General features: G+C 47.1%; 1 protein-coding gene across 2 annotated transcripts in view; it reads left to right on the plus strand.

The window, feature by feature from the left end:
* Positions 1-27,954, plus strand: part of fras1 (Fraser extracellular matrix complex subunit 1) — a 714,708-nt gene that overhangs the window by 10,272 nt on the left and 676,482 nt on the right. For both annotated transcript variants that reach the window (XM_072496214.1, XM_072496215.1), the window contains exon 2: positions 10,447-10,478. In XM_072496214.1, the coding sequence (XP_072352315.1) occupies positions 10,447-10,478 (32 nt within the window). The remainder of the gene's footprint in view (positions 1-10,446; positions 10,479-27,954) is intronic.

Genomic DNA, 27,954 nt, shown 5'->3' on the forward strand with positions numbered 1-27,954 from the left:
TTTTCATTTCCAAAAGGCCTTTGATAAAATAGGCTTATGAAAAGGTTAAGGCAAGTGGAGTCGGGATAAATAGCTGCACGGATAGCAACTTGATGGGGTAAGGGGTAGTTATTCAAACTGCAGGATATTAGAAAGATTAGTATTGGAAACACTGATATTCATAATTTGCATGTTTGATTTTCATTGAGGAACAAGTACGGGAGATAATAATTTGCAGATGATAGGTAGAGGTAACACAGAGGAAGAATGCAACTTTTTACAAGAAGACATTAGGACACTTGCAGATTGGGCCGTTAAGTGGCAATTGACCATTAGCATAGATAAATGTGAAGTGATTCACTTTGGTAAGAAAAGTAGAAACATTACCCACAGCTTACAAAGAAAACCAAATGTGTAAAAGCAGCAAAGGAATCTAGGGATACCAGTGAATAAATTATTCAAAGCAGCATTGCAGGTCAACAAAGCAACTAAAACTGCTAACAAAGCACTATGATATATTCCCCAAGAGTATAGAATTCAAAAATAATAGAGTTTAACATTTTAAAAAAAGTGCCCAATTCATTTTTTCTAATTAAGGGGCAATTGAGCTGTTGAGAACAACTTTTCTTTTCCTACATAAACCTATCTTTATCTTGTACACCTCTATCAAATTTCCCCTCACTGCAACTTGAGCTTCTCAACCCTAAATTTGTTAGCTCAAATCCTTTGTCCCTGGAATCATTTTGGTGAATCTCCGATGCACCTCTCAGTGATCCTCATATCCTACCTAAAGTATGGAGTCCAGAACTGAATGTGGTACTCTCATTGTTGCCTATCCCAGAGCTAGTTCAGCATATTCTGTTTGTCTTAGTATTCACTACATCTATTTCTGAAGATGTGTTGATTATTTTATTGCTAGTTTTGCCCTTTCCACCATAAAGCATTGGTTTCTGCTAGGGCACAGTTTCTTTGCCTACATTACACCACAGCTTTTCCCAAGTTGCCATTATTATAAGAAATGGGAGCAGGAGTAGACCATGTGGGCCCTCAAGCCTGCTCTGCTATTCAATATGACCATGGCAGGTCTTCAGCCTTGACTTAACTTTCTTGTCCGCTCCCCATATCCCTTGATTCCATTAGAGAAGAGCAATCTTAAATACATTTAATGATGGGGCATCAACAACCCTCTGGGGTAGAAAGTTCAAATGCTTCACAACCGTTTGAGTAAAGGCATTTTTCCTCATCTCAGTCCTAAATATAGGCCCTGCATTCTGAGACTGGATGTCCCTGTTCTTGATTCTAAATTCCCCAGTCACGGAAAAAAATCTGTCCATGTCTACCCTGTCAAAATTCTTCAGAATCCTGTGTGTTTCAATGTAATCAATTCTCATTCTTCCTAACTCCAAAAAGTATAGACCCAATTTACTCAGTGTTTCATCATTGGACAACCCTCTCATCCAAGGAAGCAATGTCATAAAACTTTACTGTACCGCCTCCAAGGCAAGTATATCCTTCCTTGGATATGGAGACCAAAACTGCGCAAAGTACACCGAGTATGGTCTCACCTAAGCCTTGTACAATTGTTGCAAAACCTCTTGATTCTTGTACTTAAAATCCCTTGCAACAAAGCTAACAAACCATTTGCTTTCCTAATTACTTGCTATATTTGCACAATTTCTATATTCCGTGAATATCCTGCCAAGATTTCTGTTCGTGTTTCAGTGCTTTGCAGCCTTTCTGCCAAAAGAGTTTTTTCAGGGACTGGTTCGTAACGGGTTTATATGGGCGGCCACCTTGGATTCGGAGGAAGGTTTTGCAAAGGGAGAGGCAGGCGGCTGGGGGCTTGTGCTGCCAAACCCTTTTGTAAAAATAATGTATTTTATAACAAACATGGATCAAAACATGTTACAGGAAATAAACACCCCGGGAAACATACTTCCCAGCAAACAACTATACAGTCTGTACAATTCTTTTTTTGTGCTGCCAAACCTGTTGTTTTACTACAGGGCAGCCAATGCGGAGAAGGTGTTAGGTTGGTTCGGGGACCAGGACCTTGTCTGGGTACGGATGGAGTCGGGGGTCATGTAAGGGATCATGTCTAGAGGCATTGGTGATGTAAAGCTGCCGATTGCTACAACAAAGTATTTGTTTAACCTGATGGTCATCTCTACACTAAAGATATGGTGGCAGCTTCACCAGCTTTTCAAGCTGGGGGAGTGATGCTGATCTTGTCCCCTCTCTGTGGGGACCATTTGTTTCAGCTGGGGAAAATTGATGCCACATTTGGGGGGTGGAAAGGTAAGATGGGGCTGGAGTGGGTAAAGAACGTATTTTTGGAGGGTCGGTTTGACGATTAGGATGAGCTGAGGGGGAAGGTAGGCCTTGGTGGGATGGATATGTTTAGGTAGTTGCAGGTGCGTAATTGGGTCCGACATGAGTTCCCGACATTCCTGGTGGCGTCGCCATCTACTTTGCTGGAGAGAATCGTTTCATGTGCAGGGTCAGAGGAGTGCAGCACGTCCGGGATATATGGACGGGTCATGAGGGAAGAGCAGATATTGGTGGAGGAGGTGAAGCTAGGTGGGAGGAGGAATTGGGTCCCATTTGGGAGGTGCAGGTGTGGAGTGAGTCTCGCCGTAGAGTAAATGCTGTATCATCCTGCCCGAGGTTGTTTGATACAAACGTGTTGTTCAGAGCGTATCGCACCAAGGCCAGAATCAGTCGCTTTTCTGAGGGGGTTGAAGTTGGGTATGAGCGGTGTTTCAGGGGACCTGTGAACCACGCGCACATGTTTTGGTCCTGCCCCAAGTTGCAGGATTTTGGGGGGCCTTTTTTAACACCATATCAGCAATTCTAAATGTGAAATTGGAGCCCTGTTCATTTGTAGCAATATTAGAGGTGTCAGACCAACTGGAACTGAGGACGGGGGTGATGGCGGGATGCTTTGGCTTTTGCTTCATTGCTGGATCGGCAACGGATCCTGCTGCTTTGGAGGCGGGCAGCATGCCCCAGTGCCGAAGTATGGCTGGGCGATTTAATGGATTTCTTGTCTCTCGAGAAGGTTAAGTTTATGGTGAGGGGAACGATTGATGGGTTCTATTGGAGATGGCTTTAAGGGGCAGCATGGTAGCGCAGTGGTTAGCACTGCTGCCTACGGCACTGAGGACTCGTGTTCGATCTCGGTCCCGGGTCACTGTCTGTGTGGAGTTTGCACGTTTTCCCCGTGTCTGCATGAGTTTCACCCCCACAACCCAAAGATGTGCAGATTAGGTGGATTGGCCATGCTAAATTGCCCCTTAATTGGAAAAAAGAATTGGGTACTCTAAATTTGTTTAAAAGAAAGGAGATGGTTTTAAGAATCTGATCACTGTTAGCTGTTAGTGGGGGAGGGTTGTAAGGGTTGGGGGGGGGGGTATCTGTTTTTGGGTCAGTTGGGGGTTGTTGAGTGTGTTGATACAAGGTTTGTTGGTTTGATTTTTATTTTGTTTCAAATATTTAAAAAACAAATAAAAAATATTTGAGTAAGTTTCTATATTCCTTGTATGAGTTCAGCAAAGTCCCTCTAAACATCAAATTTATTTACAGGTTTCATGCCTTTTAAAAAAAATTCTTTTCTGTTCTTGCTTCTGAAGTGAGTAACCTCACTTTCCCACATTATACTCCATTTACCACCTTGTTTTCCACTTGCTTAACTTGTCTATTTCTTCACCGTTTACATTCCCAGCTACCTCGGTAGTATCATCAAATTTAGATACATTACTCTCAGTCTCTTTATCCAAGCCATTAACATAGATTGTAAATGGCTGCAACCCTAGTGCTAACCCTTGCAACAACAGCCTGTCAATTTGAAAATGCCACATTTATCCAATACTTTTTCTTTACTGATATTAATTACCTTGGGTTTCTCACTCATAGATCCTTTTATCCAGAGCCTCTTAGATCCTTTACTGTGAAGACAGACACAAAGTATTTGTTCAGTCTCTGCTATTTCCTCATTCAATATTATGACTCCTACAGTCTGTACCTCTGAGGGACCAATGTTTACCTTAGCTACCCTCTTCCTCTTTATATTCTTCTAAAAGCTCTAACAATCTGTTTTTACATGCTTGGTCTATTCTCTCATCCTGTTTCTTCTACTTTAAAAAAAATCAACCATTGGGTGGTCCTTTGCTTTTCTCTTAAAAATAAATCCTGATCCTGTATAGCGATTAGGAAGCCTTACCTGTTCTCTCTCCTTCCTGCGAGTTTTCGAGGCTCATTGTAGTATAAACCACTTGGCTTATTCACTCCTCCAACTTCTTCCATCGGGCAGGAGATTCAAAAACAGCTTCTTTCCCACTGTTACCAGGGGCGTCATTCTCCGACCCCCCAGCGGGTGGGAGAATGGCCGTTGGCCGCCGTGAATCCCGCCCCCGCCGGTTGCCGAAGTCTCCGAAGGGAGAAAAGTCGGCGGGGCGTTAATGGCGCCGCTGACGTTGGAGAATGGCACGGGTCTGCACAAGGCAGCCGATTTTCGGCCTGCCGATATTCTCCCTTCCGGATGGGCCGAAGTCCCGTCGACGGGTGACCGTTCACGTCGACGTAAATCAAACTTCCTTTTCATCGGCGTGACCCGGTGCTCCAGGTTCACGCCGATCAGCGTGGAGGTGAGTGACGGCCTGGGGGGTTGGCCGCTGGGCAGGTGATGGCGTGGCCGCAGTCTGAATGTGTGGGGAGAGGTGTGTCTCGGGTTGTGTGTGTGTGTGTGTGCGGCGGGGGGTGGTTAGAGTGGGCTGGGCTCCGGGGGAGTGCCGGGAGGGGGGTACGTGCCGGGGAGGAGGATGGGGGGTCCGTGCCGGGAGGGGGGTCCGTGCCGGGGAGGAGGATGGGGGACCGTGCCGGGGAGGAGGTTGGGGTCCGTGCCGGGGAGGGGGATGGGGGGGGTCCGTGCCGGGGAGGGGGATGGTGGGTGGGGGTTCCGTGCCGGGGAGGGGGATGGGGGCGTCCGTGCCGGGGAGGGGGATGGGGGGGTCCGTGCCGGGGAGGGGGGTGGGGGGGTCCGTGCCGGGGAGGGGGGGTGGGGGGGGGGGGGTCCGTGCCAGGGAGGCGGATGGGGGGGTCTGTGCCGGGGAGGGGGATGGGGGGTGGGGGTCCGTGCCGTGGAGGGGGATGGGGGGGGGTCCGTGCCGGGGAGGGGGGTGCGAGGGCAAGTGAGTTGGTCCACCTGGCCAGGTGCCAGCCTCCAACAGTTGGACCCATGCGGTCCATTCCACCTGGCTGGGGGGAAGGAGGGGATATGGGCAATGATGACATGTCATCGTTCCCCCCCCCCCCCCCCCAAATCAGGCCGTCATGTTTTCCGATCATCCAGCGATGTTGGCCGCCGTGGCGGCAGCCGCTAATGTTGCCCTGGATGATGATGAGGAGGAGGAGCGTGCCAGAGAGGCCGCGCAGGCTGCCGCAGAGGGGCAGGCGGCAGCCGCCCAGGCTGGAGGGACACCTGACCGACAGGACGAGGAGGGGGAGGAGAACGTCGCGGCCCCACGGCAATGGAGGCACCCGAGGGCGCCCCGTGTGTACCGGCCCCGGCAGTCATACCAGGACCTCACGGACCGGGAATGCAGGAGGAGACTCCGGATGAGGCGGGAAACCGTGGCACACATCTGCCTCCTGCTGGCACACCTGTCACCGCGTGGCACTGGCGGGGGGACACCCTCTCCCCGTGTCCGTCAAGGTTACTGTGGCCCTGAACTTTTATGCAACGGGGTCATTCCAGACACCGAGTGGGGACCTGTCCGGCATATTGCAGACATCGGTGCATCCGGGCAGTGACAGATGCCCTATATGCCATGGCGCACCGCTACATCCGCTTCCCTGTGGACCGGGCCAGCCAAGATGCCCGGGCCGTGGGCTTCTCTGCCGTGGCCGGGTTCCCCATGGTCCCAGGGCGCGATTGATGGGATGCACGTCGCCGTGCGGCCACCTGCAGATAACAGGGCCGTGTTCACCAATAGGAAGGGGACCTATTCGATGAACGTACAGGTGGTCTGCGACCACCGCATGATGACCCTGCAAGTCTGCGCCCGTTACCCAGGCAGTGTACACGACACATACGTGTTGTCGCGGTCATCCATCCCCAGCATGTACGAGGGACGCCATCCCCGGCTGAGGGGCTGGTTGCTGGGCGACAGGGCCTACCCATTGCGATCGTGGCTGATGACGCCTATACGGAGGCCACGCAATGAGGCGGAGAACCGCTACAATGATGCTCATGTAGCGACAAGGGGAGTGATAGAGAGGTGCTTTGGCGTGCTGAATATGCGTTTCAGGTGCCTGGACCTCTCTGGGGGCGCTCTCCAGTATCGGTCAGATAGGGTCGGCCGCATCATTGTGGTGTGCTGCGTCCTGCACAACATAGCCCAGCAGAGGGGCGATGTGCCGCAGGCAGAGGAGGGCGGAGTGGAGGAGCAGCAGGAAGAGGCGCAGTCCTCCCCAGATGAGGGGGATGGGGGTAATGGTCAGGGCAGACGGGATAGACACAGGCGGGTGGCTGTCCACCGTTACCAGCTGGCCCAGCGGGCACGGGACAGACTGATAGCCGCCCGCTTCACTGACTAGATGGGCGTGGGAATCGGGTAGTATGGCCACGGACCGCACACCATGGCAACAGCCAACCACCCACCCCCCCCACCCACCCAGCACCCTCGCCCCCCTCCCCAACCCCACCCACCCTACCCGCATGCCCCCCCCCCCCCCCCCCCCCCCCCATTGCCGATCCACCTGCGGCACAACGGGCCGGGCTCACACAGTTGCGGATGGACGCGTGTCTATTGCAGGCCATGGAGGATGATGACAACCCGCCCTGCGGTGAGCTCCTGGCTCCACATCGTTGGACTATGTCTGACCCATGGCCACAGTACCACCATCCACCCGGACCATCCCTGCATGCAGCTGTGACACTGCAGCGCACGGTCCCGTCCTCTGCCCGGGGGGATGTTGATGGCGGCCCAGGGGGAACGGGGCAGACTCACCTGGGGCTGAGGTAAGACCACCCCTCACACACACACTTGCGCTCAACGTACATGACACCCCCGCACGCTTTGGACAGAGCACAAAGGCAGCTTCTGTACGTGTAACATTGACTTTAATAACCAAAGGAGTTCATGCACGTGCCCTAGCCCCTAAAACTCATCTGTGCCCTGCACCCGTGCCAACTTACTCAGTGTCTAATTGTTTGGCCTTACGGGCCCTTTGACTACGTCTACGTGGTTCCCCAGACAGTACAGCAGAACTGGAGGTGGACTCCTGTGATTCCTGCCCTCTGACACGGGATCCCTCTGGCGGCCGTTTCCTGGGGCGTCCTGGCCTAGATGGGCCAGGCTGCGGCCCGGGCGACTGGGATGGCAAGCTGCCAGCCTGTCCTGCCCGTTGCCCACCCGATGCACCTGGGACGGAAGGGGGGAGTCCGAGGTGTCGCAGTGTTCCCGGACCTCCCCTACAGGGGGACCCGGGACGGACCACACCACCTCCTCCTCCCTCGCGGTGCCCGATGGCCCCCAGATCTCTACATGGGTGGGGGATGCGAACGGACTGGCCATCCGGCGCCTCCCCGACATCTGGCGCTGCCAGTCCTGGAGGCCCGTGCTGGTATCGACAGGGGTTAGCAGGTTTGCAGCCATGGAGCCCAGGGGGTTGGCAAACCCTGTCTGTGACAGTGCGACGCTGGCTCGCACATGGCCACTGGCGCCGATGCCCTCAGCGATGGCCTGCTGAGACTGGGCCATGGCCTGCAGAGACTGGGCCATGGCCTGCAGAGACTGGGCTATGGCCTGCTGAGACTGGGCTATGGCCTGCTGAGACTGGGCTATGGCCTGCTGAGACTGGGCCATGGTGTTGAGCGCCTCTGCCATTTGGCACTGGCTCATGGCCTCCTGTGAGAGGGCAGCCATGTCCTGGGCCACAGACGCCACCTGCACGGAAAGCCCCAGGCCTCGCAAACCGTTCCCCATGTCTGACACCGTCGCACCCATTGCCTCCACCGCGGACGCCACCCATGCGGTGTCGGCCTGGGTGGCACGCCTGATCGGCATCACTACCAGCTCCTGGACGCGAGTGGACTCCTCCACCTGCGACTGCAGCCGCCGCAAGCCGGCCGTCACCCTCTTCGCTCGTCTCCGGGTCGGTGGTTGCATCGGATCTAAGTGTGGGTGTGGAAACTCCAGGAACCCGGGATCCATCTGGGCGGCAAATGTTCGCTTGGGCTGGGCTGCCCTCCGACCGCCCGGCCTCTCTGCTGCTCCTACCTCCACCTGCTGTACCGGAACGGCTGTGTTGTGCGCACCAGTGAGTGTACTAGATGCCTCATCACTAAAGTGCCCAACCGAGGTGAGTGTTTCTGCGATGGTGGAGGGTGTTGGTGACAGCAGTGGCGTTGTGTCGTGCTCTTCGTCCCACTCTGAGTCCATGGCACTTTGGGGTGGGGGTTTGCCTCCAACCATCCACTCTGAGTCACTGTCCGGTATTTCGTCTTCCTGTGTAGTGCTGTCCCGGGTAGGGGTGTCCTGGGTAGTGGTGTCCTGGGTAGTGGTGTCCTGGGTAGTGGTGTCCTGGGTAGTGGTGTCCTGGCTCGGATGTGACGGGGGCCTGTGGCTGCCCCCCTCGTCGCTGGGTGGTCGCTCCCGCACGTGACGGGGGTGTCGTCTCCCTGTTGCTCCAGGTCTCTCCGTCTCCCATAACCTCCGAGGGGCATCCTGCGGGCGTCGCATGCCGGAGGGTCCGGGTCTCTCTGTCTCCCGTGGTGTGCGAGGGGCATCCTGCGGGCGTCGCATGCCGGAGGGTCCGGGTCTCTCTGTCTCCCGTGGTGTGCGAGGGGCATCCTGCGGGCGTCGCATGCCGGAGGGTCCGGGTCTCTCTGTCTCCCATGGTGTGCGAGGGGCATCCTGCGGGCGGTCTGCATCTGCGGGGATGGGTGCCTGGACGTTTGGTCCTGCGATACACAATGAAGCATGCATGGTTAGACATGCAGGCAGTGATCACTTGCTAGTACGCCCCCGACCTCTGCATCAGCAACCTCCCGGTCGTCAGGTCCGCCAGCCAGTTCCAGGCCCTTTCCTTGTGTTCGGTCAGTGACCCCTCATCAGCGGGGCCTCCTCCAGTCCTCACATGCTCCCTATTGTGTGCGCGCTTCTCCTGTGGGTGGGGGGGCAGGGGTAAAAGGCAACAGTGTTAGGCAGGTATATGAATGCACGCCATCGGTTGCGCGTGCATTGTAGAGGTTAAGGTTAGGGCTGGATTCGCTTGGGATATGGGGAGGGGGGGATATGGGGGAGGGGGGGGAGGGATATGGGGGAGGGGGGGGGATATGGGGGAGGGGGGGATATGGGGAGGGGGGGGATATGGGGGAGGGGGGTATATGGGGGAGGGGGGGATATGGGGGAGGGGGGATATGGGGGAGGGGGGATATGGGGGAGGCTCACCCTGCCTGCTCTGACGAGGTCGTTCACATTCTTGTGGCACTGGGTGCCTGTCCGTGGTGTCAGGGCCACAGCGGTGACGGCCTCTGCCACCTCCCTCCACAGACGCCGGCTGTGGCGTGGGGCAACTCTGCGGCCGTGCCTGGGATACAGGGCGTCCCTCCTCTGCTCCACCGCGTCCAGGAGCGCCTCCACATCCCGTGACTGGAATCTCGGGGCTGAGCGGCGGCCAGCCATCCGGTCGGGTGTTCCGGTCGGGTGTTCCGGTCGGGTGGGGGGGAGCAGCGTGGCCTTATGAGCCGTCACGCCGTGCGTCGTGTATGACGCTGCATGGCGTGAACCACGTGCGCAAGCGCAGATCCCGTCACGTCGCTGCTAGCCCATTTCGGGCCGGAGACTTTTGACCCATTTTTCCGGCGTGACGCAAGTCGGATTTGCGCCGTTTTTTGCGCCGATCGGCGGACTTTGCGCCGATAACGGAGAATTTTGCCCCAGAATCCTAAACAACCCTCTTATGGTCTAATCTGATCTCTTTACACATCTTCTCTACTGAGTAGTATTACACTCCTGTATGCTTCACCCAATGCTTGTGTCTGTGAATTTGCATTGTGTATTTTATGTTTGGCCTATGTATTTTCTTTTCATGTATGGGATGAACTGTCTGAACTGTATGCAGAACAATACTTTATACTGTACCTCTGTACACATGACAATAAACAAATCCAATACAATCTATAAGGAGAACTCTGCCTGAGATTAGGTAACATGACACAGGGCAGGGATTGAATTTGTTTATATAACTCAGTGCATTCACCCAATGAGACATCTTGGACGTAGGTACCCTTCAGTCTCTTCTCTCACCATGCTTCCATATAATAGAAAAAAGCAATGAAAGATGACAAAAATTGATAGCATATGTATTGCTGGAGGAAAATTAGAATGGAATTATTTGATCAGTGGTAGTAATTAAAATAATCCTTTATCAATGAGCTGACTTCCTGTTTTCTTTCACCAGGTGCCTGCATCCACCAGGGGTCACTTTTTGCGGTAGGTCAAAACGTTATCTTTTATTTTCATAGAGCTACATTTTATTGTGTCTGTGTGTGACAATCATGTTGATTATGTCTGACAGAAATACTATGCTTACTCTGTTTGGGTTTTTTGACATACCAGTGCTAAACACATTTCTGCCATCAGGACATGCTAGATTTCCATTCCAAAAACCTAAAAGGTCAAAAGGACAAAGGACCATATATCATTCATAAAGTAGTCCAATTAAAACAAATACATGACCAATGATATAGTATGGGTTAGCAATGAGAAACACTCCATCCTCTTGCATGCAAAGTAAAAATTAATCATGTGCCACTAATCTGTTGCACTTTCAATTATATTTTGATGTATTTTTGTAAGGCATGATATATTGCTGCTTTACTTTCTATGAGATTACAAATTGTGTTCAGGTTGTCATTGCTGTGAAGTGTGAAATGAAATGCAGCACTGACTATCGCTGTAAAATTGGTTTGAAATCTGGCTGCATTGTGTAAACATTAGAAAAGCAGAACAGGTTTTAATTTTGTTTAAACTGAAGTTCTCCTCCACCTACCGCTGTTTTCATACCCATGAAAGAGCGTTTCACTTTACTTTATACAAAGCTTCAGATGCATAATATAATGCTCTCAGGAGTTGGCTTGAAGTAAAAACTCCTGGTTCTGAATAAGATTGATATTGTTGAACTTCATTAGACGGTGCTGTACTAATACAATTTTTAAACAAGTGAAATTGTTTGGTCAATCGATACAGATCTTGAATTAGTCAAGCTTGCACATTCTTCCCGTGTCTGCATGGGTCTCACCCCCACAACCCAAAACTAAGTGCAGGGTAGGTGAATTGGCCATGCTAAATTGGCCCTTAATTGGAAAAAAGAATTAGATTCTCTAAATTTTTTTTAAAAATTAGGCGAGCAACAAATTTTAAATCCTGCCAGAGACAAAAAGTTCTTTTATGCTGTTGGCATCAGTCAGAATTAGAGAAAGACAACATAAAACATAACTGATCTGATAATGCTCTTCACCTTTTTGCGAATGCCCAACAAGATGGAAACCATTGCCGAAGACCTGGGATTTTGCAAATGTCCAAGACTCCATCAACTTGAAAGATTGCTTTATACTATACAATGTAATGCCGTACTTCAGTTGAAGCTATAAAACAATAGAACTTCCTTCAGTGTAGCTCTTTGATTTTGCACTATTCCAATTGGTTTTTGATTTTGCAATTTGATTTTGCACCATTTCTTTCTTAATTGAATTGTTTTGAACTCTTCCCCTCCCAGCAAAATAATTCTCTGGATATTGAACCTATGTGGAAGAGGAGGGTTATAATCCATGTGGGGTTCTACAAGTCATGGGCACTATTTATTATGCACTTTCAAGAACTGGATAACATCGAACATTAGTTGGGGGTGGGGGGCTGTGTAGATTAAGGGTGACTATGGGTAATCCCTGATTCCTTTTTGTCATTTGTTTATGTAAACATGTGGGCTGAGGTTTGGGGGTTGGTGGGCGGATGGGATCGTTGTTATTATGGGGATTGACATATCTTGCTGATTATTGTTTATTGTTGATGGGTGTAAATGTGGGAGAAAATGTGAAAAAGGAGAATAAAAAAATAAAATAATCCATGTGGGGTACAAAAAATTGTCAAAAAACTGGCAGAATACATAGTGTGCAGGGAAATTGCAAAATGGCATACGGGGCCAAGGAGAGAATGAGAAATGATTGGCAGGTCTTATAAAGGGGAATCCAAAATATTTTTTCAGTATATAAAAAAAGAATAATTGAAGAAATGGTGGGCCTGATTGGGACAAGAAAGGAGGCAGATGTATTACTTTTAAGACCATAAGTAACAAACCAAGTACTGGGGTGTTTTTCTGGCATTTCTTGCAGATCAGGAATGCCTAATGTGCAAAATGCATATCCCCCCCCACCTGTAAATGGGGGACAAAATTGGATTCCCACCTAACCTGCACGTTATTTTTGTTTGGTGGTGTGGAGGGTTTTTAAGCCCAGGAAAAACACACCGGGCAGGATTTTGCAATAATGGGGCGATGTCCACACACCGACGGGAAAACCGGCGCCAATCACTCCGGCGTCAACAGCCCCCCGCAAAGATTTCTCACCTTTCTCGGGGGCTCGGTTGATGCCGGAGTGGTTCCTCAGCTCCAGCCGGCGCTGAAGGGCCGGCGCGAGTTTGCACACGCGCGGAACGATTGGCGTGATCTCGCGCATGCGTGGAACGGCCGGGTTATTTCTATGCATGCACGGGGGGGGGGGGTTCCCTTCTCCACGCCGACCCCTGGGCAATATGGCGGAGCATGACAGGGGCCCGGCGCGGAGGAAAGAAGGCCCCTACGGAACCAGCCCGCCCGCAGGATTATTGGGTTGGAACTGGGTTGTGGGATTAAATTGAATAGCTGTTTCAAAAGCCAACACGGGCATGGAAGGCTAAATGGACCTTTCTATTATATGATTGTTTGTGTCCCAACCGTGAACAGAAATATAGATAACCAAAATGGGAAACTACTGGTAGTCTTGTTGCATGAGAGGCGCAGTCCAATCATAGATGATTTCTTTGCAGTAAAGTTACTAATCTGTTTGATGGTGTAAGTGGCCCAGTATATCTATTGAATTTGGTCTATCTGGCCATCAACAATATGATATATTACATATTAGATTACATTGCATAAATAATAGGGATGTACCAAGTAAGTTATTGTCAAAGACCACAAGCATAAGGATTATTACGTATGTAGCAGATGAGGAACATATCAGCCATGATAGAATGGCGGAGCAGAATCAGAATCAATGGCCTTAAATGGCCTAATCCTGCTCTTATATTTTATGAACTTTTGACCTAACGTTTATGCCACTGAATTCAATTATGAATGTTTAATAAGTTTACGTGAAATGATATTTGCACAGTTTATAGCAGAGGAATTAACAGTTTAACACTTTTTAAAATGGACAAAATTATTTATGTATGTGTAAAGCATTTGTATAGCTAAATTGCATAATATAATATAATCTGGGATTTTTTTTATCGCTAAACAGGTTTATTTAGAATATAGTCTATTACATTTCAAGTCATATTTTCCAAGGTGTATGCAAATGTAAAATTATTTTACCGTTTCTGTCTTTTCTGATAGTGATATTTGAAAAACATAATGAAGTTTCTGAAGTAGAAATCATTATGTGGCTAGTAGTATAGAAAATGTAATGAAATGTTGATTAAAACTATTAAATAGTATGAGTTCTTCCATTGAGTATAATCACAGTAACTATAAGTAAAAAGTCTTACATATGACACTATATTATACAGTTTCAGTTGTTAAAAATCATTTTTGCAATAAACAAATACAAAGATTTAATCTACTGAGTGTAATGTTTATAAGAGTTTAAAATTGATCCTGTGCAGTGGAGTTTTGAATTCTGCATATTTTAGTAGGCAGAAAAGTCCTACTATGAGGCATGTCAGAAGAATTGTGGCACGGTAGCATAGTGGTTAGCACTGTTGCTTCACAGCACTAGTGTCCCAGGTTTGATTCCCGGCTTGGGTCACTCTTTGTGCGGAGTCTGCAAGTCCTCCCATAAGTCTTGAAAGACATGCTGTTTGGTAATTTGGACATTCTGAATTCTCCCTCAGTGTACCCGAACAGGCGCCGGAATGTGGGGACAAGGGGCGGGATTCTCTATCCCCCCACAATGCAGGGTGGGAGAATCGCTGGGGTGCCGCGCGTGTCCCGCCCCGACACCCGCACGCGATTTTCTCCCCCCCCCCAAACCGGCGTGGCGAGAATCACGGCTGGCCACCGGGAGAATTCGCCGCTCCCCGTTTGCAACGGGCGAGTGGCGAGTCTCCGGCCCGGATGGGCTGAGTGGCCTGCCCAACACGACGGGTTCCGCGCCGGCACCGTCCACACCTGGTCGCTGCCGGTCCGCCGCCCCGCAAGATCCATCCAACATCTTCCTGCGGGGCGACTTCGGGGAGGACGGCATCCGCGCATGCGCGGGTGACGTCGTGGGTCATTTACGCGGCGCCGCTCCTAGCCCCCCCAGGGGCGGGAGAATCAGGGGCTGGGAGCGGGCTCCGACGCCGGAGTGAAACACTTCGGTTTTCACTCCGGCGTTGGGACTTAGTCTCCCGATGGGAGAATTGCGCCCAAGGCATTTTCACAGTAACGTCATTGCAGTGTTAAGTAAGCCTACTTGTGACAATAATAATGATTATTATTATTCGAATGCCAGATATCGTTTTGTTATTTTTACTGACAATTTTTACAACTCAATGGAAATTCAGAGTACATCTAAAAATGGAATAAGGCAGGCTTGTCCAAGCATGACGTGGGGGCCCTTCTACCGGCCCCTGAGGTGATTTTCAAAATTCCTGTCGACAGTTGAGTTTCAATATAAGATTCCACTTGGAGCTGCTTCTCCAGTTTCTCTCCCACATTTGTTGCTTTTGTAAGGGCCACGAAGAATCCAGCACGAGATTTAAGGATACAAAGTAATAACATTCATTTACTATAACATATATACATAACAGTAGCAGTAACTTCCCTTGCTACATACTGCTTCCTGCTGGTTCCTGAACTGGCCAGCTTTATTTATACTAGGAGTCTACTAGTGGTTTCTCCGCCCCCCTCATTGGGGAAGCTCATACTCCCACAGGATTGTGGGATAGTCATTAGTCGCCAGCCAATGGTAAGTAGGCAGGTTATAACAGTTGCTGATAGGCTGATTAGTGACAGCAAATGAGAGGGAGAAACTGTCTCTGATTGGTGGAGCTGGTGGGTGAGAGAAGCAAAGGTAAGTCGGGGATGGAGTTCGCGGAGCCAAGCAATGTCAGAGCTGGAGTGCAGGGTTATTTGTTGACTTAATCATCTGCCGCTATCCACTGATGTATCATAGTGTAATTAAGTTATTCAGACCAGAAGAATATGGGCTCAGTCTCAGTTGGGTGCACACTATGTTAAATAGGAGGAAACTGACTAGGATTTACTCTTGCTTTCTTAGACACGATTGAGACTGGCTGGTTTGAACAGCTTTCCAACCCTTATTGCTTAGGTTCATTAACGAATAATGATCATGGTTGCATCATATATAGCTGAAGAGATTCTGCTGGACAACTGTAGCCCTTTTAAGGGATAGAAGGGAGAAAATCTAAAGGACAAAATCATGACATCAACATCTGTTGGGTTGCCAGTGGAGCCCAGAATCAAATGGAGCAAGATTTCTGCTGAGAATTACAGGCGGAAGATAATTCCCCAGCTGCATCATGCTGAGTATTTCCATAGACTTTAGACTTTAGCCAAGCTAAATATCCACAATGACAAAAATAGATTCAAAATGAACAACTTTACCTATTTTACCATTAGTGATGTTCTTCCTCTTATAAATTAATACATTACAACACATATATTTGGAACATGCTGAACAGCGTCATGTGTTCCTTTTTGAAGGCTAGGCTGAGTTTCCTAACCGTGAGTAAGACTGAATGTTTCTGTATTGCTGATGATACAATAACACATGCAGACCGTAAATAAATACTCATGGTCCATCAAAAAATGTCTCCTAAAGAAGCGTCAATTGCGTTTTCCTTTTTTCTCAAGACATTTTTCTTTAAAACTGATGATAGATTCAAAATTAACAGCATGATTTGGAACTGAATGAATCATGGTGCTTTGCTATAATATATGGCTTTGATGTTAAATCAACATTCAATGAATATTAAAATGCAGAGTTTAAGTGTGACTCAGCTGCTGCCTGTTTTTTTTACTTGACTGCTGTAATTTAATGTAAACTAATTTAATGAAATTGAAAACATTAATGAGGTGATTGTACAGGTTGGTGGACTGGTGCAAAAGATACAAGTTCAAATAACTAGAAAGCTACTTAAGAGCACCGCATTTCAAAGTCCAACTCGGGATCTTTCATCATTGCTGATGCTGACACTCTACACAGAGGAATTTGCAGTTTCTCCAGAGTACCTTCCGCATGTATTAGTTTTCAAGTACTAATTACCTGTTACTGATGCTCAAGGATGAAATGTGGACATTTGGTTCCATTCCAAATAATAGCTTAAGACTTTGTATGTAGGGTGAGTGTTATTCTGTGAGGGTCCAAAAGACCTTCCATCTGTTTTGCTTGTCTCAAAAGTTTTTTTTGCTGAAAATAGCTTTAGCGGTACTGGCCGTCAAAAGTCATTAATTTCATGGCCAAAAACTGACCACATTTTATACTGTTCGATAATGAAGTCAAAATCATGAGAATTATTTTTAATTGAATAAAAACATGTTTGCGATTCAGTTTCTCGATAATACTGGCATGCTAATGTCTGAAACACTTAATAAACCAAATCATATTTTAACAAAGAGTCTAGTCTTTCTTATCTTGTGCTTTATAACATGGCAACCTGCACATATAGGAGTATTTTTCTGATTATATAGTATCAAATTGTTGCGACGAATACTAAAATACCTGTTAATTTTAGGTGGTGAATGTTTTATTATAACATTCTCAACATATTTGGCACTTCAGATCAAAGCTTTTTCAACAGCAATGCAACAAATATTTGCCTGCAAAATTTATTTTTAGGGGTTTTCTTTTGACACATCAAAGGTAAAATTAGTAAATAACCTGGTACCTTCACCATGTGAAACTAGTCATCAAGAGAAAAATGAAGGCGATCATGAGAAAACACCTTACTTTTGGGAAGGTAGAATTAACCGAAATAGAGTCTATGCAAGGATGCACATCAAAGCCACAAAGAGATAGTGACAAATGTTAACACATAAAAGTGGCCCCAGTGTTTTGCATGGGATGAGGAGTTGGAAGTGTGTAACTCCTTGCCTGCTTTCGTAGAATACCAAAGCATACAGCAGGAAAGCACAATTTAATTGTGTTGAGACATCAAATTATAATTATTGATTTCAAAAAAACTTCTGTCTGAGAAAATGGCTTTTTCTGCTGTTCATAGTTTTAGTCTAATTCTGGCTGCCTTTCCATCCCCTATTTAGTTGTTCAGCCATTGTCAGCTATACTTACAGTCCAGGCTTTAAATTCTGCAATTCTCCACCTAAATCTCTTCCCCTCTCCTCATTACTCCTTAACTCTTTAAAATCTCTTTGCGATTTTCAGTATTTTTCCTAATACCTCCTGATGTGACTTAGTGACAAATTTTGTTTGATAATGCTCCTGTGAAGTGCCCTGGCATATTTTTACAACATTAAAGATACTATGTAAATGTTATTGTTGTTGTAGTGCTGCATCAGGTAAGAAGCAGTAAAAGTGTACTGAATGAATTCATATGTCTAAAGGAAGGTTCTGAAATTTGGGGGAGGGGGTGGTAATTAAGTAGGAATTACAGAATGGTCAAAGTTATGCATCAGCGATGAAAGCAAAGAATAAGGCAGATACCAGTAAACGTTTGTCATCTTGCCTTGATTGGCTCCTGGTAATTTGGCCATACAAAATTAACGGTGATCTTCATTAGAGTGTTTCTACATTGGCTACTCGATCAATCCTTCAACGTTTCCCGGTGGTCACCAGAGTCAGAAACACTACGCCAATAGACGTCACCTAAATTTCCATAATTATTCAGCTGAGAGATGTCTTGATCTTTGCTGGAAATTTTGCTACTGCTAAGTCAAGTCTAAAACATAGATTTCTAATAATATAATAGACACCAGTTACATAAAAGGTATACTGACATTGAAACTCTGAAGCAGTCAAATGGATAAGCTAATTGTAGTTTTAATCAAATCTGTGCCAAGTTGACAATGTTCCCTCTCAATACTGAGAGAAAAAATACATCTGATGATTAGAGAACACTGGGCATATCCACTACTCAATTTTGTTTGGATAATTTCTGTCCCCATAATGTGCCCAGATTAAAAGTGAAATTTGATTAATGCATTTCAATATGTAGCAAAGGCTAAGGGCCATATTCCAGCAGTAGTACTGAAGACTTGTGCACCAGAACTAGCCATGCCCCTAGCCAATCTGTTCCATACTTCGACAACACTCGCATCTGCCTATTAATTTTAAAAATTGCCAGAAGATGTCCGGTCCACAAAAAACAAATCCAGTCCAGTCAATTGTACACCATCAGCGTATTACCAATTGTCAGCAAAATGATGGAAGTTGACAATGCTAGCAAACAGCAGTTGCTCAGCAATAACTTATTCAGGTTCTGCCTGAACCACTCAACTTCAGACCTTGCTACAACCCTGGGTCCAAATGGAGACAAGAGAGCTGAATTCAAGAGCAGTGGCGAGAGTGATTGCCCTTGACATCAAGGCAACATTTGATGGAGGGATGTATAAAATGATAACAGATGGGACATACAAATATATCAGTCATGTATTCAGACTTGAAGGTGACACCACGGAGCCCTGACAAAATTGAACTGGTTGGAGTCAAAACTAAGACAAAAATGGTTGTGGCTGTTGAAGAAAAATCATTTCTGCTCCAGGGCATCAGTGCAGGAGTTCCTCAGGGTTGTCTCCTAAGCCCATTTATCTTCAGCTGCCTCAATGACCTTTCGTCCATCATAAGGTCAGAAATGGGGATGTCTGCAGATGATTGCAAAGTGTGTGGTAGCATTCACAACTTCCCATGACCAGAATAATATTCAGGCTTTGTGCTGATAAATGACGAGCAACATTCATGGCACGCAAATGCCAAGCAATGACCATCCCCAACAAGAGCAAATCTATTCATCTCTACTTGACATTCAATGCTATTGTCATCACTGAATCACTCTCTAGCAACATCCTGGGGATTACCGTTGACCAGAAACTGAACTGGATCAGCCGTATAAATACTGTGGCTGCAAGATGTTAGAGGTTGGGAGTTCTGCAATGAATAACTCATCTCCTGACTTCTTGAAACTTGGCCACCAGCTAAAAGCCACAATTCAGGAGTGTAATGGAATATACTCTTCTTGACTGGAGGATGATTGCAGTTACAACAACATTCAAGAAGTGCGACACCATCTTGATCAAAGCAGCTCACTTAATTGGTACTTTAACCGTTCACTCTCTCTACCGCTATGCGTAATGGCAGCAGTGCATATCATTTACAAGATGTCCTGCAGCAACTCAAGCAAACTTCTTTTGACAGCACCTTTGGAGCACTGACATAGCAGGATAAGAGCAGTAGATGCAATGGAACACCGCCATTTGCAAGATCCTTCCAAGTAACACCACTGTCCTGAAGTTGAACTATGGGGGCGATTCTCCGATATTGAGGCCAAGTGTTGGCGCCGTCGTGAACGCCGCCGCTTTTCACGACGGCGCAAACAGGGCCCGGACACAACCTATTCTGGCCCCAATAGGGGCCCAGCACAGCGCTGGAGCAGTTCACACCGCTCCAACGTCCTTACGCGGCGCCAGATGGGCGCCGCGCCAACTCGCGTATGCGCAGTTGGGGCAGCCCAATCCTGCGCATGCGCAGTTGGGCCGCGCCATCCTGCGCATGCGCGGGGAACGTCTTACGCACACCGCCCCTCACCAACATGGAGCCGGTGTTCTGGGGCTGCGCGCGGAAGGAGGTAGGCCCGTGGGTGGGGGAGAGGCTGGCCCGCCGATTGGTGGGCCCCGAACGCGGGCCAGACCCCATCGGAGGCCACCCCGGTGAAGGAGCCCCCCCCCCCCCCACAGGCCGTCTCCCCCCCCCCCCCCCCCCCCCCCCCCCCAGCGTTCCCGCAGAGTTCCCGCCGGCAGCGACCAGGGGTGGACGGTGCCGGCGGGAACCTTTCATGTCGTAGCGGCCGCTCGGCCCATCCGGCCGGAGAATCGCCGCTCGCCGGTTCTCCAAGCGGCCCGGTGCGAATCGCGCGCCGCTGGTTTTCGGGGTGGGTGGGAGAATCGTGTGCGGGGGTCGGGGCGGCGTGGTGCGATTCGCGCGGCTCCCCGGCGATTCTCCCACCCGGCGTTGTGGGGGAAAATAGCGCCCGCTATTCCTGTTAGTTCTCTATTGTTGGGTCAAAATCATGGAAGATCCTCCCTAACATCATGGTTGGTGTTATGTTATGTCATGAGGGCAATTAGGGATGAGCAGCAAATGCTGGCCTTGCCAGCGATGCGTACATTCCAAGACTAAATTTTTTAAAATTGCAAGCAATTTGAAAGTATGTGCTCTAGATACTTGGAGGTACTGAGATTCAAAATGAATAGAAATTCATGATTCAAAATTACATTAAACATAATAGAATATTTTTTTTAAAAATTGGGTATTCTGTGTTCTGAGATGGGTCCTTTTGTCTTGGACTCTAGGCATGTGACTTTGGTTCTTAGGCAGACTGTAGACACACTTTGGTATCTGCTTAACACCTGTTTATTAGTATTGCATCTAAACAGAGTAGGCACATTACTCCTAGGCATGATTCCAACTTTCCCTGTGCTCTTTCTCTCTCTCTCTCTGAGCACATGACTGATATATTTGTATGTCCCATCTGTTAACATTTTATAATTAACTCTGTTTTGCTCTTCATATATGCGCTTTACCTATTAAGTAATTTCAAAATTTTCTGTGCTTATAATAAAATATTATGTCTGCTTTATAGAACTAACAATATGTCTGTTGTATGCCATTAGCAGTTTAAATGCTTCACTTTACATATCCCATTGATAAATTGACGATGAAGAAAGCTGCGCATTTTTGAGCCATCGGAGATCCTAACATACTTGGCTACTTAATGATTAAACTGTTCTAGTAATAAGTCATTTATTGCAACTTATTATTTTATGTACTTTTTTCCAGAAACTGATTTCTATACAACAACAAAAAAAAAATTATGAGTTGTACAATTACAAGTTCAAAGCCAACTGCCTAGTTTAGGTTCCTAAAGTGTTAACTGAGCCAGCTGCTCCATTTGTAACAAAACCCAAATCATTCACTTCAGATTTCCAGTGCACGTATTCTTGACACTCTGCTGACACTGCATTCGCTGAAAGATTGTGCTTCAGTCACTACATCACTTCCAGTTTGTGTGAGGGGTAGGAAGCAATTTTACAGAACTATGGCTTAATTAATTATTCATACATTATGGGTAAGGTAGTTAAATGTGATTTCTCATATCAAAAAACAAAGATTTGCAGCTCTTCATTTAAATTGTTGTACAGACCTATTAAGTTGGAACATAAAACAATTTTTAATAATTTTTGGTTTTTAGTATAACATGAATAAAGCCTTGTTTAAAGCCATATTTTAAAATCAAAATTGTTATCCATGGAACATTCACTTGAACAGAATTTAGCGTCATTAGAGCTTTGTGTGACATCTTCAGTAAAACCAATTGATTGGAGGATCATTGTGCTTTAGATAAACAATGCAGGTGTTTAGCTACAGAGATGTATAGGACTTAGGTTATCATGGTAGTTAATTTATTTGTTCATGGGATGTGAGCATCACTGACGAGGCCAGCATTTCTTGCTCATCTCTTATTGCCCTTGAGAAGGTGATATTGAGTCGCATTCTTGATTGCTGCAGTCCCATGTGTTGTAGTTACACCTCCAGTGCTTTTAGGAAAGGGGTTCCATGAACTTGACACAGGAACAGTGAAGGAACGACGATATAGTTCCAAGTCCGGATGGTGTGTGGCTTGGAGGCGAACTTTCAGGTGGTGGTGGTGTTCCCATGCATCTGCTGCCATTGTCCTCCATGATGGTCGAGGTCAAGCATTTGGAAGTTGCTGTCAAATGTGACTTGGTGAGTTGCTGCAGTGCACCTTGTAGATGAGGCACATTGCTGCCACTGTGCATCTGTGGTGGAGGGAGTGATATTTATGGTGGTGGATGGGGTGTCAATCAAATGGGCTGCTTTGTCCTGGATGTTGTCAAACTTCTTGAGTGTAGTTGGAGCTGTGCTCATCCAGGCAAGTGGCAAGTATCTCATTGCACATTCCTAACTTGTGCCTCGTAGATGGTGGGTAGACTTTGGTGAGTAGGGAGGTGAGTTACTGTCTGCAGAATTTCTAACTTTTGACCTGCTCTTCTCACCACAGTGTTTATATGCTGCTCCAGTTCAGTTTCTGGTCAGTGGCAATCTACAGAATGTTGATGGTGGAGTTTCAGTGATGGTAATGCTGAGATGGTTAGATTCCTTGTTCGAGATGGTAATTGCCTGACACTTGTGTGGCATGAATGTTACTTTCAGATTAATAGCCCAAGATTGAATGTTGTCGAGGTCTTGCTGCATACAGACATGGACTGCTTCAGTATCTGAGAAGCCACAAATGGTGCTGAACATTGAGCAACCATCAGCGAACATCCTCACTTCTGATCTTTGAAGCAGCTGAAGATGGCTGAGCCGAGGCAAATACCCTGAGTGATTGTCTGGGACTGAGATGACTGTCCTCCAGCAACCACAACTATCTTCCTTTGTGCTAAGTATGACTCTAACCAGTGGAAGTTTCCCCCCCTGACTCTCATTGACTTCATTCGTGATAAGGCTTCCTCTTGCCATATTTAGTCAAATGCTGCCTTGACATCAAGGGCAGTTATTCGCCTCACCCCTTGAGTTCACCACACTTGGCCATGTTTGAACCAAAGCTATAATGAGGTCAGGAGTGGAGTGGCCTTGGTGGAACACAAAGTTGGAGTGTCAATGATCAGGTTCTTGCTAAGTAATGTCGCTTGGTAGCACTGTTGATGACCCATCATCACTTTACTAATGACCGAAAGTAGACTGATAGGACAGTAATTGCCTGAGTTGGGTTTTTCCTGCATTTTGTGGATAGGACATAATTGCTGGGTTTCCACATTGCTGGGTAAATGCTAGTGTTGTAGGTGTACTGGAACAGCTTAGCTAAAGGTGCTGCAAGTTCTGGAGCACTATGCTGGCATGTTGTCACGGCCTTTGCAGTATGGTTTTGTTGCACGTTTTCTGGGATAGAAGCAACATAATGAAAAGCTTGAACTTCCAACCAAGAGATCAAATTTGAATTAGCACTGCTAAGAATGGGACTCAGTGTTGTCATTGAGTATTTTGAAAAATTCTCAGCAAAGTGCATTATTTTGGGCAAAAATATTCCTGAAGTCAGAACAGCTTATCTTTTGTTAGACAGCTGCTGAGAGGCATTGAGTGTCGAGGCAGAAAGGCTAGAGGACAAATTCTTGTTCCCTCTTGTCTGGAACAGGAAGCAAAGTAATTTGAGAACTGAAAGGGTCGAGGAGAGTGTTTGGAGGAAAATGTCTGAGGTGCCATTTATGTAAGCAGGCAGGCCTTGACTTAACGGTGTTTTAGCTACAATGAACCGCACTATAAATTGACACCCTGTATCGAATTTACTAAGTCGGTTTTGCCCATACAACATCACGCCAGTAAACATTCAGAAGTACACATCGACGTTCTGCGCCGCCCATCTCCCTGGTTCAAGATGCTCAGTTGCTGTTCCAACGCATTTTTACTTGAATGACTAATGTAGAAAGTTTTACTTTGTGTTTCCAAACTTTGTAAAGTTTATATTTTATAGTACTACTTGTTGCTATATTTTTTGTAGTTGGTTGAGTACAAAATTTTGGATTGCTTATCAGGCCTTGGTCCAGGAACCAATCCCCAATTTATAACTTTGTTCTTATGGGCAATCGGTTCTGACCTAAGACATGGTTTTCAGGAACCAATTGTGTTGCAAGTCCAAGGACTGCCACTGTGTTCAAATTGGTTGTATTGGAAAGGGGGACATGTTACCCTTTTTACACCCAAGGGCTGATTTTCCAACTGTTGTCGATGGGAAGCCTTCACACTAGCAGTGATATTGGGAATTGTGAGTGTGTAGTCCACAATTGTCAGTCCGTAAGTGGCAGTGTGAACTCAGCACCTAGATCCTCCATTGAATCACAGAATCATAGAATTTACAGTGCTGGTGGAGGCCATTCGGCCCATCGAGTTTGCACCGGCCCCTTGGAAAGAGCACCCTACCCAAGCCCACACCTCCACCCTATCCCTGAAACCCAGTAACCCCACCTAACCTTTTTGGACACCAAGGGCAATTTGGCATGGCCAATCCACCTAACCAGCACATCTTTGGACTGTGGGAGGAAACCGGAGCACCCGGAGGAAACCCACGCAGACATGGGGAGAACGTGCAGACTCCGCACAGTGACCCAAGCCGGGAATCGAACCTGGAGCTGTGAAGCAATTGTGCCAACCACTGTGCTACCATGCTGCCCTATCATTCAACATTCTCAACTCCAGGATAATATGTGAAATACAATTGTTGGTGCACTGTTCAACATTCAACATAATCATTAAAAAACAAAGTACATTGAATCTCAGTAATCTGACATTTCAACTTTCTACATTAGTCATTCTTAATACCCACCTGTTATAACCTGCCTGGTTACCATTGGCTGGGGACTAATGACAATCCCTCAATCCTGTGGGAGTATGATCTTCCCCAATGAGGGGGGCAGAGAAATCATCAGCAGACTCCCTATATAAATAAAGCTGGCCAGTTTGGAACCAGCAGGAAGGAGTGAGCAGCAAGCAAGGTTGCTGCTGTTGTGTATATATATATGTTATTGTAAATAAATGTTATTTCTTTGTATCGTTATAAACTCGTGCTGGATTCTTCGTGGCCCTCACAAAACCACCCAAATAAGTAGCAATCAGAGCTAAGTTATGACACTGTTGTGCTTGCACGCTTGCTGGGAATTGGGTTCACATTGCCAAAGCTCAAAATGTACAAGTCTTTTAGCAGTTCTAGAGAAAGCAGGGTTTTAATCTTAACGGGTTGGCTGGATTTGAATCCAGGGGTTGAATTTTTATCTTCCAATGAAAGTAGGAATAGATGGGAAACCTGAAATCTCTGTTTTGCCGGCATAAACACACTTCCTCTCCCTTCCCAACCCCATGTTATTTTCGTGTGACTTTTTTTGCAGGTTATTGGTCATATTCCTTTCATGTCCACTGACATCAGGGTCGTCATTATTAAAAGCGCAACCAGTTTATTTTTCCAAATGTGGGCTATTTTTGTCTTCCATAGCATGTTTTGCAAAATTTAAAAAAACCCACCCGTAATCAAGTTGTGACCACTTCTGTCCGGTTGGAAAGAATGTGGAGCAACTTTGTTGCAACCCTTTTTTCAACCTTTGACCTTCTAATCCTTGTCTGCCAGCCAAGAGATTCTCTGCCAGAGAGGGGGGAGTGCACAGAGAAGCCTTTATAGGCCACATCCTCACAGCTGTGGATCTGCCATAAACAGATATCCAGTTTAGCCTCAAAGACCTCAACAGTTAATCCCCTTTTAAAAAATCTTCCTTTTTGTCATGGCTGAAGCACCAGGCCACCTCCAATACATAGAGGCAAAGGTGCAACAGCAGACTACAATGTTTTGTATGCCACGTGTACAGTTCCAAGGCCAGGAACCAAGCCACTAAGTGCTCGCAAGAAGGAGATGTAAAAGAGTGAGGCAGTATCCATCAGATCAGGTCTACAAGACAAATGTGACTTACTTGCACGTGAGTGAGAGACCATGCTGGAGGAGGCTGTGTTTACCCTGAGAGGTGGTGGCTGAGCTCTGTATCCCTCTGTGAGAACACCTGCATCTACGGGGTTGCCAGAAGCATACACACCCAGTGACATTGCAGGTTACTGTGCCCCTGGATTTTATTTCTAGTGGCTTGTTTCAATGCTCTGCAGCCAACCTACGTGACATAAAGCAGTCAGCAGCACTGTTTTTCCAAATATTCCTGATAGGAAGCCTTCACACTAGCAATGATATTGGGAATTGCGAGGGTGAAGTCCACAATTGTTAGCCCGTAAGTGGCAGCGTGAACTCAGCACCTAGATCCTCCATTGTTATCATTCAACGTTCTCAACTCCGGGATAACATATGGAATGCAATTGTTGGTGCACTGTTCAGCATTGGGTCTTATCCCATAACTCTTAAGTACATTGAATCTCAGTAATCTGACATTTCAACTTTCTACATTAGTCATTCTTATTACCTATCCAAATAATTAGCAATCAGAGCTAAGTACAGCATTCCAAATTTCACACCATTGGGCCGCCTTGGTTCTATTGAATTCCGCCCGGCGCTTGGCCAGGTTTGCCCCAATATTCTGGTGAATCCTGATCAGGTGATCCTCCCAGTTGCAGGACTTTGTCTGTCTGGCTCAGCTCAGGTTTCTTTCCCAGTCCTGATACCAGTGTAACTTGGCGATTATGGCCCTTGGTTGTTCCCCGACTTTGTGCTTTGGCCGGAGTGATCTGTAGGCTTTATTTCTGACAGCTTGGGGAAGCTATATCAGCCCACCATGTTTCCCAGCATTTGGGCCACATAATCCGTGGGGTTCCTACCTTTGGTTCCCTCCGGTAAGTCCATTATGCGTTGGATCTGGCACCGCGATCGGTTCTCCTGATCCTCGACCTTTCCCCCAAGTGCGATGTGGTCGACTGCATGCATGTGGCTGTAAGAGCTCCCACCCAGATTACAGACCAATATATTTATCAAAAGGGCTCCACTCTTTAAATATCCAACTTCCCTGTGGCCACCGCAGGGAATTTCTGCACGTTGTCTTAGCTGACACCATGACCGATTCACCTTTCGGAAATCTAGGCCGCCACAAGTATGCCGACTAATCCCCAGTTGCATGGATGGAAACTCCGAATATGGTGACAAGGTGGCTGCTCACCCCCCCACATCAATCACAAACAGAAGCTCAGGAAAGGTACAAGAAGAGCCCCCCTCCCACAAGGACATGAATTGAAAGGTCATTGATCTACTCAAGATGAAATTTAGATGCCTCACCTCCTTAGTGGGGGGGGGGGGGCTCTAAAGTATGCACCTTAAAAGTTTTCAGAATTATGGTTCTGCATGCTCTATAATTTTGGTACTGGATTTGGAGGAGCGCAATGAAGGGAGCCCTTGAATAGGGCTACCTCACGGGTGGCAGATCAGTGACTCGAACGGATGGCAGCTGCGTCTCACCCATATCCCTTCCAGCCATCAGGACAGCACCTCAAAGGCGGAGTAGCAGAACAGAATGTTGAGGGACTGCACTTTTGAGGAAATCTGACCATTCCCTGATTTCTCAACCCTCTGTCAAATGCACAACTAGTTGGGTGCAAGCAAGGACAGCTGGCCCTACAGAAAATCAGTTAGTGCAGTTGCAGGAAATGTCCCACAGATCCCTGCATGATGAGGCTGACTGCCATGATCCTCACAACGATATAGCCAGAGAAACGAGCAACCTGCCTCCACCTTCTCCAAGGCAACAACAGAGCAATACTTAGAAGTGTCCAGGACGGAAGAAACGCCCGTACACCAGCCTCCCCGAACAGGCGGCGGAATGTGGCGACTAGGGGCTTTTCACAGTAACTTCATTTGAAGCCTACTTGCGACAATAAGCTATTTTCATTTCATTTTCATTTCAAACGCTGTTGTTTAGAGCACTAATTGTGTAACAATATTTTCCACCTTACAAACAAACCCCCCCCCCCCCCCGTAACAAAGAAAA

The sequence above is a fragment of the Scyliorhinus torazame genome, chromosome 3, assembly GCF_047496885.1.
Source record: "Scyliorhinus torazame isolate Kashiwa2021f chromosome 3, sScyTor2.1, whole genome shotgun sequence".
Lineage (NCBI taxonomy): Eukaryota > Metazoa > Chordata > Chondrichthyes > Carcharhiniformes > Scyliorhinidae > Scyliorhinus > Scyliorhinus torazame.